General features: G+C 54.9%; 1 protein-coding gene and 1 pseudogene across 5 annotated transcripts in view; both read right to left on the bottom strand.

Moving 5' to 3' along the window:
- Nucleotides 1-11,128, bottom strand: part of DTX2 (deltex E3 ubiquitin ligase 2) — a 27,316-nt gene extending 16,188 nt beyond the window's left edge. Inside the window, exons 1-3 of one of the 5 annotated variants that reach the window (XM_052688782.1) lie at nt 10,926-11,128; nt 6,862-7,247; nt 2,295-2,889 (exon numbers count right to left, since the gene is read on the bottom strand). In XM_052688782.1, coding sequence (XP_052544742.1) covers nt 2,295-2,889; nt 6,862-7,168 — 902 coding nt within the window. In that variant the 5' untranslated portion in view covers nt 7,169-7,247; nt 10,926-11,128. Of the gene's footprint in view, nt 1-2,294; nt 2,890-6,861; nt 7,248-7,970; nt 9,718-10,925 lie in introns of those variants that run through there. The other 4 variants (XM_052688784.1, XM_052688785.1, XM_052688786.1 and 1 more) reach the window with 4 other exon arrangements.
- On the bottom strand, nt 7,668-16,149 carry LOC128083723 (PHD finger protein 7-like; annotated as a pseudogene).

Below are 16,149 nucleotides of genomic sequence, written 5' to 3'. Positions count from 1 at the left end.
GCTCTCAGTGTAGTTTGCAAGGAGGCTGGATTTGCTATATTTACAGCATGAGAAGAAACTGAGGCACGAAGAAGCAAAATAACCTGCCTACATTTATTTCATACATTACAGCAGAGCCAAGAATATTAACATCTACTTATGCCTTGGCTTGCTCCAGCCAACACTCCTCTCTGTTTTCCAGAAGCTCTGATCCTCTTGAGAGCATGGGGAAATTAAATCTGCAGCATGCAGTGCCCAAGGTCCACCCTGACCTCCATCCCTGCAGCAAGCAGGTAACATTCCCCTGCCACTGCTACTAAAAGGGTGCAATGTGCCCATGCTACCACCAACCTGCACTGGAGTGAGCCCTGCCTGTCCATGGGAATAGCTGTCACTGCCACACAGAGAACTGGGCAGTTCTTCAGGATTAATTACACCTCTCTCAGCCCTACAAGAGAGATTTCTTCAGGGCTGACATTTTTCACTTCATTTCCTACAGAATTGGGTGCATGTAACTGGGTGTACATAACCGCACTGCCTTTCAGTCTCCAGTAACTTTTGAGCTGTCAGTTACAGCTCAGCTCCAGCAAAGCAGGAGCTGGACTCCCTGCAAGCTTTGTAAATGTCTGCCAGGGGTGTGTGCTTCAGGGTAAAAGGCTGTGCAGTGCACACAACACAACCTTTATTAGACACCAGAGAATCCCTCAGTGCCACCACTCCCTTTCCTGCAGCACACACTGCTCTGTCACAGGCAGCACAGCTCCATTTGCTGGTGGATGTTTGTGCAAGCTGCAGTGACGGCCGCAGGGAGGGAGCAGCTGAAGAAGGAATTGCATGGTGCAGCTAAGACAGCCAGAGACACACAGGCCCTTCCTGGGACAAGGAGCGCAGCATGATTAGCACCTCATCCTTGCAACCTCAAAAGCCTCACTAGTGATGCAGAGGAACTAATCCACAGAGCTAAGCTGAGGGGAAAGACAGGGAACACAGGATACAATAACTAAGGAATGCTGCGGCTTAGGAATTAAATGAAACGCATTGTTAGTCCATGCTACTCCAGTTTCCCTTAATTGGCAGAAATGAGGGTATTTTCTGCTGGAACATGGCCTTCACGAGCCTGGGAACATAACCCCAGCCAAGAGCAATTACCCCAACCCTGCACTATTTCCAACTCACCAAATGGGAAGGAAGGGGAAAAGCCATCCTGGGCTGTCAGCTGGTGTTGAAAGAAGTCCTTTCACATAATGAACTGCAGTGGAAGACAGACTGCCCCATGTGCATTCATCTGTCTGGTCAGGGGAAAGGACAGAGCCCTTGGAAAGTTAACGTCAAAGGACTATGAACACCTCCAAGGAGAGAGGTTCAGCAAGTGTGAAAGGCTTAAGTCCTGCTTAAGACACAAACTTCAAAACTCTGCTAATTGCATGGAGCAGAGTACACTTTCTCCGCCCCTCTGATCTCTTATCTATGCCTTTACCTGGGCTGGCATGGACAGGTAAAGCAACTCTGGCAAGTTTGCCTCTAATTGCTCAGATGCTCACAGCGATGCTTGAGATGATTACAGCACAGAGCATACACACTGCTCTACACAACGACTGAAGGAGCAGTCAAACAGCCCTTACACAACCCTCAGTTCAAAGTGACTGCAGCTGCAAGATGCTCTGTGTATTATCATCAGCTCTTGGAAAGAAGACAGGCCATGGAAGACCAGCTTAGAAAACATACTGTGTGCAGTGAAAGCTATGAGTATCTTGCTTGGTTTGGGTATCATAGAGATCAACCCAGCAAGAAGACAGAGGAAAGTGCTCCACTTTGTGAAGGAGACATTGACTCTGCCTGCTTCAGCCCCAGGGATAACCAACTGTGGCTAGGCTAAGCAGCTTGTGCACAGAAGAGAAGAGGGCAGCATGGGGAGCCCACAGGAGGCTGCCTTCCATTCAGCCTACAGCACCTGCAAGGCTTGAAGAGAACTGAAGCATATTTTGAACTAAAAAGGAATGCCTGTAAGTCTCCTTTGCGTTCATCTGTTATCTCCCTCAAAATGCCACCTTACATTCCCTCATGCTTGCAGTATCTCAACCTGACCTCTTCTTCCTGTGGTTCAATGTGGCTTTCCTGGCTGACAGGGATGAAATTTCAAGTGGGAAAAAAGCAAGGGAAAGCAGAAAGGAAACCTCCTTATCCATCAGACACCAGAAGTCTGCTTCCTTTTAGGGAGAAGAGCTTAGCAAAGAGAGGCTCCTAAACAACAGAGACCTGAGCACAGCAGGTCTCTGGCACACACACAGCACTCAAAGGCGAGTCGGGGTCTGTACCTGACTCCATTGGAAGTGGACAGTCCTGTGCTGGGGCCCACAGCACCTCCAGCCTGGGGCAAAGCCCAGCTGCTCTGCGCATTGAGTCGCGGCGTCGACCTCGCTCCAGACAACGCGGGTTTGTTATAGGGCACAAAGCCGACGCCGGAAGAACTCCCTGACGTCGTCCTACCAGAAACCTGAGGTGCAGCAGAGGAATTGGGGAAGTTTGTCACGGAGTGCCGGAACCTCGTGGTGATGGGGCCAGTCCCACCGTTCAGCCAGCACTGCTGGCACGAGCAACCCGTCCCCGTGTGAAGGGGAGCCGGGGCGGCCGTCACGGGGTACGGATTGTCCACCCGCCTCCGAACGCTGCGGCAGAACCTCGTGGTCTTGTTGGTCTGCACTTGAGCCACCAGGTCGACCTCATAGTTGTAGCCTAAGGGGCCGAGGTCCACCCGCTGGTGCCTGGAGGCGTGGGCTTGCTCCAGGAACACGCAGACGTTCATCTCGTAGGGGAACCAGCCGCGTTCGTCGTTCTGCCACTCCCAGACGATGCCCTGCTCGGCTGCTGAGTCCCTGGGAAAGAGGTGCCTGCGGACTGCCCGCATCGTCCCTGGTAGGAAAGAGGGGGAAAAAAAAGCACTCTGAGATCAGAGAAGTGGACTTCAGTGATGCGTTTCTACACAGATCTGCGGTGTTTAACGAAGAGCGCTAGTAGACCTTCTCATCCCAATGAAGGTGGTTTTCACAGAGCTCAGAGGAACAGAACACCTTGGAGATCTCTGTCCCCCAGCCAAATCTGATTGAGGGCTGGCAACAAGTTCAAAAGCTGCTGGGAAGAAGGGTGGGAAGGAGAGAGGATGTGGAGACCAACACACCCAGGTGCGAAGGAGCAGCAATCACAGATGCCTCACTGACTTAAATAAATAAAATCCAGGCTGATGCACAGATCTGGTAAAAACTTCCCACATCCTCAACAACAGAGTTATAGAGAGACAGCACCTACAGAAAGTGCTGCTGGGGCTGAAGGCCCACTTCCCTCTGCTGCACAAAGGCCTGGGCAACTCTCCTCCCATGAGAGGAGTCCCATGAGGGCAGGACAAGGGCTTCAGAGAAGGAAGGACAGACCCAGCTTCTCTCAGTTCCTGACTGCTGCCAGACGAGCATAGAAAACCAGCAAAGTCATTTAGAAGCTGCAGAGAACTCCACATAAAAGAAGAGCACTGAAAGCAGACACGCTGTCATTGCAAGGCTCCTGAACTGCAACTGCAGGAGCTCAAACCCCCCAGAAGCCAGGCTCTCCAAGGGGATCTTGCTCAGTTGCTTTTTTAAAGCAAAAAACCTCCTGAGAAGGAAGTGAGCCACCTAACAGGACAGAAGCTCAAACCTCTGCAAAAACAGGCTCCTGCAGCTGGGCCAGAACTGCTCCTCGCAGTGGGAAAAAACCTCAGCAGCCCACTGCATTAAGAGAAGCTGGGAATACCCTGGGGCAAGTCTGGGAATGCAAGCAGGTGGTGGGGAACAGGAATGTAAAGCACTGTTAACACAAAGGAGTTCAGAGAACAGCACCAAGAGAGAAAAAAACAAAACAAAGTCTTTAAAGCAGTTTTGAGGGCTCTGACCCTGAACTCCAGGAAAGAGGTGAAAGAGCACATCAACAAACAAGTATCTGCACTTCAGCCCTGCTGAGAACTGCCCCAGGATGTTCTCGTGGCTCTGTGGGACTCCACACCACCTGCATCAGAGGGCAGCCTGTGCTGCAGCTCTGCCAGCAGCATGGAAGTCGTATCTCTGCTCCTACTGCTCTCCTAAGCTTCTTTGTGAGCAGCATTGGTGGTTTCTGCCTGAGTGCTTTGGTGGCCAGACCATGAGAGCCTATGAAATTCCATACCTGCCCTGTAGGACGGCTCAGCCAAAAATACCAGACTCCTGTGGGATAAAGCCTTGCTCTGGCAAAAGCCAGGGTGAAAGGTGTCAGCAGAACAAAGCTGACCTTCCCCAGCCAGAAATCAGTGTCTGACATGGGAAAGCAGAGAACACAGCCAAGAGTATACCCAAGCAACGACTGCTCCCGTTCAGCAATCAATTCCTGCCAGGTTTTAGAAAGACTGAGTGCACAAATCTATGTTCTCAACAACTGGGGAAGATCTGAGCAGAGGGAAGAAGGATGAGATCAGATTGGGATCAACATGGTGAGAGAAGCCCTGCGTTTAGAGTCGGATGCTGGGAACCTGCTCCCAGCAGAGAGGAGACCAGCACAGGTAAAAGAAGGTGTTGGAAAGCTAAGCAAGACACACAGGTAAGAAATCAGCACGGCAGTCCCTGCTCCAGTGGCAGGTCAGAAGCTAAAAGCAGCACAGGGAAGACTTCAAGTGTTTGCAAGTGACGTGCAATTTTAAGATCCCCAAACTGCAGTGGTGAGAGGAGATTTTAAGAGTCAGTAACAGGAGGCATGTGCCTCATGGAAGAGGTCCCCTTCCCCCAGGCTGGCAGGGAAGCTGGCATTTGTCTCCTGAGTGGGCAAACAGCTGTGGCAGGAGGACAACTCCTGCTGCTGCCTCACATTCACTTCCAGCTAATCTGCCCAAAGCAGCAGCTGAAGCCTGCAGCTAATCCTGCCCACAAGATCCCCCTGCACAGCTGTCACTCCCTGTTGGTAGAGATGCTAGTCCCATTAACGCTGGCTTCCTGTTATTCTCCCTGGCTTCCTTTGAAGAGCTATTTGTCTGTCTAATAGCTAATGAGCAGAATACAACAGCCTATTTTTTGCTCTGTTTAAAGATTTTTCATGGGGATGTTTCCTGCAGAGATTCTTTTCTCCAGCAGATGACAAAGGTCAGCTGGCTGCTTCCTCAGAAAGGTTTGTGTTTAAGGCAAAGCCCTGCAGAGAGAAAGTCTTCCTTAGAAGTGGGCCACAAAAAGAGGATATGAGAGCATTCTCAACAGTCACACAAACATAGGGAGGCTCACAGACCTGGCTGCTCTGATCAGCATCCCTCCGAATCAGTGGGAAACTCTGCAGGAGAGCTATAAAGTAGAACGAGCCTTTTTGTTGCTAAAAGACCACCACAAACCTCATCCACAAGAAGAGGACATCACGTCATCCAGCATCATTTCCAAAAATGTACTGTGCTGTTTCCCTGAGATGACTAAACCCAAAGCATCCTGCCACGGACAATGTAACTAGATGCTTTGAGGTCTTTCACAAAAGACTAAAGAGATACAAGACACCTGCACACGTGAAGAAGGATGCCCCAGTTACACTGAGACACATCATTCAGCCTCCCACAGGTAATCAACCTCCACAGGCTGAGATCTCAACCTCACCCAGCTGGGATGTGTCCTGGCAACGGATGGCATTCTGGTGAGGGAGGACCTGCTGCCCAGGTGCTGGATGGAGCACCAGCTGCATGGCTCCTGCACAAGTGCAGTGTGAAAAAAACAAGGCTGGTGCCAGCTCTGGTGGTCTGTGCTGTGTTGCTTAAAGCCACAGCCTTCAACAGAGCTTCCAGGCCATGCTGAGCCAATCCTGCCAGTGCTCAAGACACTTCTAGGGAAAACTCATCTCAAGGTCACTGGTAAGCACTATGAAGTCAGAATAAAACACGGATGCAGCTGTGATGAGCATTCACCACTCCAAGCACTTCCCTTTCCTGTAGGAATTGTCTTGTTGCAGCTGATTCAAGACAGTGCTCATTTCTTGCTTCAGCTGGCAGGAACCCAGCACAGTGCCCAACTTTGCAGCCTGGTGTGAGGCTCAGGCAGCATGCCAACATGACTGCGTCCTGTGGCAAGGGGTAAGGTGTTGGCAAGGGGGAAAACTGATGCACGAAGAATTTTCCATTCATTTAGGGCTGTGTAATGTAGAATCTCCCTGGATTTTCTGAAGGTAAGAGCATACACTCCACCCCTGCTTTCTGAGCTACAGCTGCTCAGCACATCTGGAGCAAAAGAGGGCAGGAACCATATCAGCACATTCTGAGCCAGTAGCCCCAGTGACCTCAGAAAATCAAGATGAGAACGAAAATTAAACTTCAGCCCTGTAATTACGAGCAAACCACTCTTCCTCCCTGGGAGGGAGCAAGCAAGCCTGGAACAGCAACAGTGGGAGACTTTTGTGCAGCTGCATTACATTGTTCTGCCAGAGGCAGGAGGCTTTCACAGAGCAGCTTGCACAGGATGGCAGGCCAAAATAGAGCAGCCAGTACACCTGTTGCAGAGAGAACAAGGGATGCAGCCAGGAAGGTTTCAATTGCAAAAAGGCCTTTTTGTGGACTGGTCTCGTATGGGTGCGGGCTTGGGGGGGGGCAGGCAGAAAGTTTCCAGCTCTGAGGAGTCTAGCTCACAAGCTCTGAGCTCCAGAGGTCTCACGATGAGGCTTTTCTCAGCCCTGTGTGCCTGGCACAGCCCTGCAGATTGATCAGCCAACACTGCTTTGCTCACACGCCGGGTGGCACACAGCATCAGGAGAGAAGACGCAGCACACGGCAAGTGACAACAGTGTCAGCAGAGCTTTGCAGGGCTTTCTCTTTAAGCACACAAGCAGGCTTACAAAAATGCTGGCATGAGAAGGAAGCTCCCTTACCTGTATCCTGCCGGAACTGTGTCAGGCTCGGGATGTCGATGACATAGGGGGCCAAGCTAGCATCTGCATGTCCCAAAGAGATGCTGCTGCTGACAAGCCCTGATCCTGAACGCCGTCCCTTCTGCTGAGAGGCCTGGAAACCCTGCTCAATGAATCTGCACACATCTCCTCGGTATGGCCGCCACCGGCCAAACTCGTCCTGCCATTCCCACACCGCCACTGCTGTGGAGCTGCTGTGTCCTGGGATGGAGACAGGGGCTCCGGGGGGCCCGGCTGAGCTGCTTCCAGCTCCCTGAGCTGCTGCCATGGTCTCCCCTGAGGTCTGGGCACACGGAGATCACAGGCAGCAGCTGCGCCAGCTGGCTTTACACCATCTTCTGGGGAACCTGCAGGGAGAGACACAGAGCACAACAGAGCTGAGAATGACGTCCCAGAATCAACACACCTCAAAGACACAGCACACAAACTCAGCCTTTCGCAGAAGATGCTCACTGCGCATTTAGGAGACTAAAGAAAAGGGAACACTCTCTGGTCGAGGGCAAATGAGGTACCATCACCTACAACACGGCAATGCGACGTCTTTTGCAAATCTGGAGAAAGAGCTTCCTGAGAAGACTGCTTCCAACACCAGGCACAACCAGAGTCTGCAAAAGTAGCTCAGGGCTGCTGCTGATCTGTGTTAAACTTATCTGTCAGCACGGAGCCAAGCTCAGACCTGAGAAGTGTGCCAAGCACCGCACCTGTATGCAATGACGACTTGGTTATGCAAGCAGTTCCTGAAACTCTGTGCTGTTCTAAATGCAGGGCTACAATGCCAGCTCCATTCTGGCCTCAGACTGCGGGGATTCAAGAATATTCAGAGCAGAAACTGTGGAGCAAGACAAACGGCATGAGAAAGGAGAGATGCGTGACTGCCGCACGATAAATGATCCTGATGGGAGGAAGAGCACACGGCTAGGAACGACTCACGACTCTGACTGGATGAGCGCCTGCGTGCTCAGGTAAGGAGCAGACCAGAGGTGACTTTGTGGAATGTTTTGTTGACATGTAAACGAGGGCAGGAAGGTTACAAAAGAGAAAGTGGGAATGCATATAAGGGATGCTAGAACCTGCAACAAACCATTTGGATTGTCCACATCTGAGTCCGTGCCTTCAGACACTGCATCTGATCACTCCATTTTCATCCAGCATCAGTCCCTTGACTCCTCCTGTGTAAGGTAAGGGAGCTTCCAGCATTACACATGTACACCAAGCCACAAGAGAATCCTTTATGCATGTAAGTCAGCAAAGCACAGAAATAAATTTGTTAAGCTTCATCGGAGAGAAGAATTGGGAGGAATAAGTGTGCAAGTAGCAGGAGGAACAGAGGGGACAGTGAACAGCCTGTGCTGAGGACAGGATCACAGCATGCCTACCTGCAGCTTCTGAGGCTGGAAAACAAGGAGTATCTTAGAACAAGGGACAGTTTGCATCACTAACAACTGAAGCCAGATGCAAAAAGCCATTATGAAATGATCTGGGGAAGAACAGAGAATGGGGTGGGGAGCCTTAAGACATCCAGATATGGACATAAAGGGAAGCAGCTAAATCCTAACACTCACACACCAAAGACAGAATGCAGACAAAAGATCACCAACGATCTTAGCCCCTCAAGAAATATAAAACAGCAAACCTAAAGCCATCCAAAAAACAAAAAAGAGAAAGAATTACACAGTAGTGGTGACAGACAAGTTATTAGGGAACACAGGCAGAATGAAGATGCTATTAAGACACAGCTGTACTATGTATGGTGTCACGGGCAGTGCCCCACGTGCTGTCACAAGGCTGCCACAACCCACCCAGCTGGCCAGGAACCAGGACCTCCAAGGTGAGGGAGTGGAAGAGGGGGATTGACCGGTGACAGCTCACTTAGAAATGATGACCACTCACTTAAGAAAGAGGTGTTGGTTGTGCTGACAACATTATCAAACGTTAGGAGCAGGGATACTGCTCACACATGGTCACCAAGCTGTGTCCAAGAGGCAGAGTACTGATAGCTCACATTCCTGTGCTGCTGTGCCGTTGCAAGGAATTCTGTCCAGACCATCTGGACACGTCTATCTTGTGCCTGAACGCCAGGCAGAGCATTGGGAAATCTCTGTGGTGGTGCTGGTGAGCAGCTGGCTACAAGAACACGAGTGTGAATGAACAAGATTCATTTGGGTTTAAAAATAAAGTCACCTTCTCCCTCCTAAGGTCTCACGTCGCTGATTGCTCACTTCACTCCAGTCAATAAGGAGCTATGAGCTTCCTTCCTGCCAAGCAGAAAAGTTCAGGCCTCCCAAGAGGCAGCAAAGCTGTGGGTGGCTTCCACTGGAGGATGCCATCTGCAGGGATGACATCGCTGCCGGATGGGGAAGAGCCTACGCTCCACACAGCGTCCCATCCATCCTGCTCACACGGCTTGCTAGCTTAAAAAAGAAACACAATGAAAAAAAAAAAAAGAAGAAAATAATCTAGCAAAGGACAGACTCACCCACGTGTCTGCGTTTAAGAGATGAAAGCAACGCTTTCCCAGGAATGCAGAAATGACAAATTGCTCTGGGTCACCAACAGCACACTCCGCTCACAGCAAAAAGCAATCAGCACAGCAATGCACATAGGTTGGTTATTTTGCTGCTCCAAACGCCAAACTCAAGCTGTAGGTGTCGAACTGCTCAACACCTGCCTCCACCAGATCATTCTAAGGCAGGTTTCACACCACACATCCACACCCTCCCTGGACTGAGTCAGAGCAGGGCTTGGGGATGGTCTGTCCATCCCACGGCGCAGCTGCATACCTGCAGCAGGTGCTCTGAGCCTCAAAATAGAGAACTGCACCATTTCCCCCCACCCCCCCAGAAGTTGCTGACAAATATGCAGCCACAAGCAGAGAAAGAAGAACAGAGAGAGGTTTTTTGGGGGGAGTCAGCAGTTTTTTTTTCCTTCTCTTTTTGAAGCACAGCAGCAGATGAAGAAAAGCAGCGCTCTGAGCACCACATCTTCAGCCACCATCATATCTGATGCTGAAAACTGGCAGGTGACAAAAGCCTGCTGTCACACCAGGGTGGCAGTGACACTCTGGACATGCCAGCAAAAGCAAGCAGACCTGCTGCATGTGAGCACAGCTCTGACATTTGCTTCCCCACTTGAAAGGTGAAACATCCCCTGTCCTGGACTGCTGGTGCACAGAAGCAGAGAGGACTTGGGGTGACCTGTTCCTGCAGCCCCACAGCTCTGGATGTGCCACAGGCTCACAGCCTGCCCCAAATGATTATAGGGATCTGACTTCCCAAAGCACAAACTTCAACTATTCCAGCCACACAACTTCTGCTCAGGAAGCTGAATTAAGGTTTGTTTGCTTTGACCTTTAGCACCAGCACAAGTGCTGCAGCATTCGCCAGCCTTCAACAGAGGACCTCAGTGAGAGCTGGGCGCATTTCAGTGGCGTTTCCCACCACCCAATTCACTCCCTGCTCTTCGAGCCCCATCTGGGTTAGTTTTTTAGCAATAGGAGTCAGTACATTAATTTAAGAATCAATATATCAGTTCAGCAAAACACATGCATAAGCAGTAGTTCTAAACCTCTCCATTTCGGCTTCAGGGGACGAGCAGTCATGTTTTCCCTCAATAATTTTGCACCGGGGACAGGAATAGAAGGCATTTATCTTATGTCTCAATGATTTTGCCTCACTAGAAGTTCTGCATTCACAAAAATACCTTTATCTTTTGCCTCAAAGCACGCAGAGGCAATTCCCGTCGGGTTCCACACGCGCTGTTTTTAAGAAGTGCCTCATTATGACCTCACAAGCTTCCAAAACGGGGAACTCGGCCGGCGGCGGGTGAAAGCATCCAGCGACGGAACCGATGGCGAACAGAGGGGCAGCGCTTACGCGGGCACCGCGCTCACATTCGCGGAGCGGCCCGGCCCTCCCGCAGCCCCGGCCGCCCAGCACGGCGCAAAGAGCCCGAGCCGAAAGCACAGAAACGAGAGCGGCAGCCTGAGCCCCGAATAAACCCCCCGGAACTGCACCCGCCGCACCAACCTCCGCCGCGTCTCCACAGCCGACAGGCTCCGCGCAGCCGGAGACCTCACCGCCCGCAGGCCCCGGAGAGGCCCAGGAGAAAACAGCGGCGCCGTCCTCACGGCCGCACAACGGAGCGGCTCGCGGCGCGGCCCCGCTCCCGTACGGCGTCCCGGCGGCGCCGCCACTTCCCGGACGCAGGCGGAGGCGGCAAGCGCGCATGCGCGGCGCAGGGCGCGATGGGAGCTGTAGTGCGCGGCGGAAGGGGGCAGGGAACGGCGTGAGTGACGTGTGAGCGTGCGTGCGTGAGGCAGGGAGTGACTGCGTGAGTGTGCGACAGTGCGCGAGAGTCACAGAATCAGGAAGGCTGGAAAAACCACAAGACAGTGCAGTGCGACCATCGCCTCGCGGCTGTGCCGCTCTGAGCCGCGGCCCTCATGGCACCGCTTTGGAACTAACTGTACTGGTGGCCGCCCCTCCCCTGCTGCTTCTCATCTGCTGTACGGAACCCAGTGCTGCCCCCTTCCCTGCCGCACAACTTCACGCTCGCTCCGGTTCAGCTTCACGCGGTCGTCAATTGCCCAGCTCTCAGATCTGTGAAGATCTCTCTGCAATTAGCAGCTCCTCCCTCCTCCTCACCTGCTGGTGATTTCAGAACCACCAGCAAACTCGCTCAGAACAACTTCTAGCCCTACAACCAAATCACTGATGAAAAAGTGAGAGACAGCTGTCCAGAAAACGGAGCCTTGGGGAACGCTGCCAGTTTCGGGCCGGCAGCCTGATGGATCCCCATCTTTAGAAGCCTTGGGGCCCGGCCCATCAGCCGTCTGCTGGCCCATCATGTCAGTGAGTGCTTTCCTTTGGTCAACTAGGTGGGTGACCTTGTCAAAAAAGGAACTGAAGTTTCTTAAATGGTTCATCTCCTTCATGAAGGACTGCTGGCTGTGACCCATGACCCATGCACAGCTGTCACGGAGTTGACCAGATCAATCTATGTCCACGACAGGGGCGACTGGCCTCTGCCCCCCCCCCCCCCACCCCAGTCCCACAAAAAATGGGAAGGAAGGAAGGGAGGAAAAGAGCAGCGGCAACAATCTATGGAGGAAAACTTATTTTATTATAATATTGGAATACAAAATAACACAATATATACAATTTAATTGAAATTGAGATTAATAGACAAGATGAGAGTTCCCAGGACCGAGTCAAACCTGAAAAGCTTGGAACGGCTAGGAAAGCACTTCCAGCACCCACTGCAAGGCAGCAAGAGAGTGCCCCCCCCACCCGGAAGGGCCAGATCCCGTGACTGCTGCAGTGTACAGGGGTAGGAGCTTGGAACTGGGGCAGTGACGTCCTCTGCGATGGCAGAGCAGTGCTGGTGGGTGCCGCAGGAACCGCAGGAGCTGCAGAGCAGCATCCTCCAGGGCCTGTGGGAGTGACAGAAGCCAGAGCCGCACGGTCACCGGGGGTCCCAGGGCTGTGGGATGCCAGCCGTGGGGCGGTGCGTGCGTGCGCTCCCACGGCGGTGGCTGGCACTGAGCTACCAGGGCACAGCTTGTGCCGTGCTGAGCTCAGCATCCTGGCCAGCCTCCATCCCAGCTGCAAGGAGGGGATGAAGGCGCCAGGTCGCCATGACACTGGGGTCCGAGCTCACTCACCCGGTGTTCTCAGAGTGGTCCCTTCCCAGTGGGCACAGGCAGAGACCGGTGTCACAGGAGCTGTGCCGCTGGTACAGGTCATGGAAAGCTCCCTCTTCCACCTCCCAGGCCGCATCCCTGTGGGAGGGAGCCGGGGACAGCTGAGTGCAGTGCGAGGGGAGGTGGAGGGGGGGGGCGGGCGGTGGCAGGGCGGTGGGTGCTGACCTGTCTGGGATTTTGATGCCGAGGCGGAACATCTCTGCCTGGAAGGTCTGCATGTCCTGGCAGAGCGGGCAGCGGAAGTGGTGCAGGGCAGCGCGCAGAGTTTGGGCCTGGGGAAGGCAGAAGATGAGCTGGGGGCCCCAGGGCTGGGGACGATGCCAGGGTGGCAGGGTTGGGTGGTGCTGGGGATGATGCTGTGGTCTGGAGGCAATGCCGCCTACCTGGATGCAGTGGCGGTGGAACTGAGCGCCGGTGCAGGAGGGACAGACCAGGGTGGTGTAGGTGGGGCGTCCCTCCACCGCCTCCAAGCAGATGGCACACTGCGGGTTGTCCTGTTGCAGTGGCCTCACGTGCTGGGTCGGCCGGTGCTGCCAGCAGAAGGACCTGCAGGATGGATGGAGGTGGCAGCTCAGCTCCTGCCCCATCCATCCTGCAGCCCCGCGGGTGCCCGCGCTCACCTGTACTCTCCAAAGAACTGGGAGATGCAGCCGCGTTCTCTTCCGCAGGGGTAGTGGAAGGTGCGGGAGCATCTGCCGTGATGGCAGCGGACCGAGGCGCCCTGGTTCTGGCAGACGCAGCATCTCTGGGGACAGCAGTGCGGTGCTGGGCGTCAGTGCCGTGCACACACAGGTGACCCTTGCCCAGCAGAGCACGGTGATGATGTGGTGGGCCACGTGGCTAGGGACCCCGCAGCACTCATCAGTTGCGATTTGTGCAGCCGTGGGTCTCCTTGGACAACCAGGGCTCTGCTGGAGTCTCCCAGCCACGTGGCACGGGGACCGAGGTGGGGACGCGTCGCCCTATTCACCTTCTGTGCCACGCGCTGCAGCACCTCCTCGATGTCCGGGATGAGGAATCCAAAGAATCCCTCATCGTCAGCGCCGCGCTGGTACAGCCCGCTGGCGTGGTACTGCAGGAGGCAACCGGGGACCTGTTAGTGCGCGTGGGGGGCAGTGGGGGGCAGCGGCGGGCGCGGGGCTGGGGGCTGGGGGCCTGGGGCTCACCAGGCAGTTCTCATGGATGCAGAGCCGGTCCTGATGGCACCTCTCTCCATAGATGTCGGGTTTGTGCTCTGCATGCTGGCACAGCCTGCACCCTGCAGGGCATTATCACCCCAAGCACGTGAGCAGCGTGACTCCTAAACGTGGCACAGGCACATCCACTGCAGGAATGCTCTGCACTCACCTTCCTACTCTGAGAAATTTTAGTTCATTTCTGGGGGGGGCGGCACCCGCTCAGGCCTGCGCCGTGGTGGAGGGATTGGGGTCTGGGGCACTGAGGCACACTCATCCCCTGTTCAGTGAGAAGTGCCGTCCCACTGGGCACAGGCAGACGCTGGCCTTACAGGAGCTGTGCCTCTCGTAGGCTTTGTGGAAGGTTCCCTCTTCTTCCCAATCTGTAGGTGCGTTCTCTTCCAGAACCCTTAGAGGCGTGCTGGCAGAACAGAGCACTGCCTGCTGGCTGCCCAGGCCTTGGCTCCCAGCCCTAATGCTGTGCCACCCAATGACCCCTGGATGCAGCTGCAGGCTCCCGGTTCCCTCCTGCAGGAAGCTGTCAGCCCATCCCTGGATGGTGCTGGCTCCTTTGGCTTCCTGCTGGGCCAGGACCACCTGGGGCTGCACCGACGCTATCCTCCTGTGTGCTGCATCAGCCGCTACAGCAGCTGAGCTGCCCTGCAGCGTTTCTGCTGCACACTCTGCCAACACGCGTGAACGGATTTGGGGGGTAGAGGCTGTGCCTCGCCATCAACAATCTCTACCTTCCAGGAGCGTCGCAGCTCTCAGTGAAGACGCCGAGCTCAGCACAGCACAAGCTGGACTCGTGGCAGTTCGGCGCCGGCCACTGGGGTGGGAGTGTGGTAGACCAACCCCAGGGCTGGCACCCCGCAGTGCAGGGATCCCAGTGACTCGGGGGCTCTGGCTCCCATCGCTCCGCTGGACCCTGGACGTTGCTGCTCTGCATCTTACGTGGTCCTTACGGGACCCGCCAGTGCTGCACCACTGTCACGGAAGACACCAGTTCTTCGGAGAATGGCAACTGCAGTGCTGTGCGCACTGGTGGGAAGTGCAACACGGCCACAGGGACGTGTGCCTGCACCCATCTGCGTGCACCTCGCAGCCCCTTCACTCTCACAACCAGCACAGGAATCCTTGCTCAGCAGCCCAGCTGCAGGCACCTCGGCTCCAGCCAAGAGGCTGTGATGCTCCAGGGACTGAGCCAGAGCCCGGCTGCCTGCACCCAGTGTTCCTTAGCCTGTACGCTCTACACTCAGGCTGTACAGCTGCCCCCCCACGACAGGGGTGGGCACCCAGCCGGATGGACACGGCCATCGCTGACTATAGCAGGTGGGCCGCAGCCGAGGAGCAGAGGGCCAGGAGAAGCAGAGCGGCCAGGACGGCTGCGGAGCCCTGTGTGGTGCTGTGGGACGTTGGCATGGTGAGCAGGGCTGGAGCTGGGTGGCTGCAGGGCTCTGCTCTGCACGATGCTGAGCCCCTGCCATGCTGCTGCTTCCGTCCCCCCGCTGCTGGGCAGGTGCAGGATTTCAAAGGATGAGTGCATCACACCAAGAAAATCACGCCACGATCCCCCAGTTCTGTTGAGCTGGGGAAACCAGGGTTGGGGGTACAGCACCACTACTGCAACCCACAGGTGGCCGGGAGGGGATGGCAGTGTGGCTGGGGATGTGTGCCTCCTGCCATCTGGACCCAGCACCCCATTGCCACAACGGCTTGGGTTGGAAGGGATCCTAAGGATCAAGTTCCAACCCCCCGGCCACAGGCAGGGTCAACATCCTCCAGGTCAGGTCCAGTCCAGGCTCCAACAGGGAAGACATCTCCCGAGGACGTACGGCCACGTGTCTGTGGGGACCACGTCCCCGTGCTGCATTTCTTACCGGTGCCCACACCGCTGCAGCCACTGCACTCCCACGATTCCACGTCCTCTGCGATGGCAGAGCAGTGCTGGTGGGTGCCGCAGGAACCGCAGGAGCTGCAGAGCAGCATCCTCCAGGCCCTGTGGGAGTGACAGAAGCCAGAGCCGCACGGTCACCGGGGGTCCCAGGGCTGTGGGATGCCAGCCGTGGGGCGGTGCGTGCGTGCGCTCCCACGGCAGTGGCTGGCACTGAGCTACCAGGGCACAGCTTGTGCCGTGCTGAGCTCAGCATCCTGCCCCAAGCTGGGGGGCAGGCCTGGTACAGAGCAGAGCCCTGCAGCCACCCAGCTCCAGTCCTGCTACCACGTACCTCTGGAGCAAGGAAGCACCAGGGGCACTTTGCTCCAAATGCGCATGCCGTGGACGGCAGGAACCACAAGAGCTGCAGAGCAGCATCCTCCAGGCCCTGTGGGAGTGACAAGAAGCCAGAGCCGCACGGTCACCGGGGGTCCCAT

Source organism: Tympanuchus pallidicinctus, unplaced genomic scaffold (assembly GCF_026119805.1).
Source record: "Tympanuchus pallidicinctus isolate F22 unplaced genomic scaffold, pur_lepc_1.0 scaffold24, whole genome shotgun sequence".
In the NCBI taxonomy this organism is placed as follows: Eukaryota; Metazoa; Chordata; class Aves; order Galliformes; family Phasianidae; genus Tympanuchus; species Tympanuchus pallidicinctus.
The sequence above is the reverse complement of the archived record's forward strand: the minus strand, read 5'-3'. Positions and strand labels throughout refer to the sequence as shown.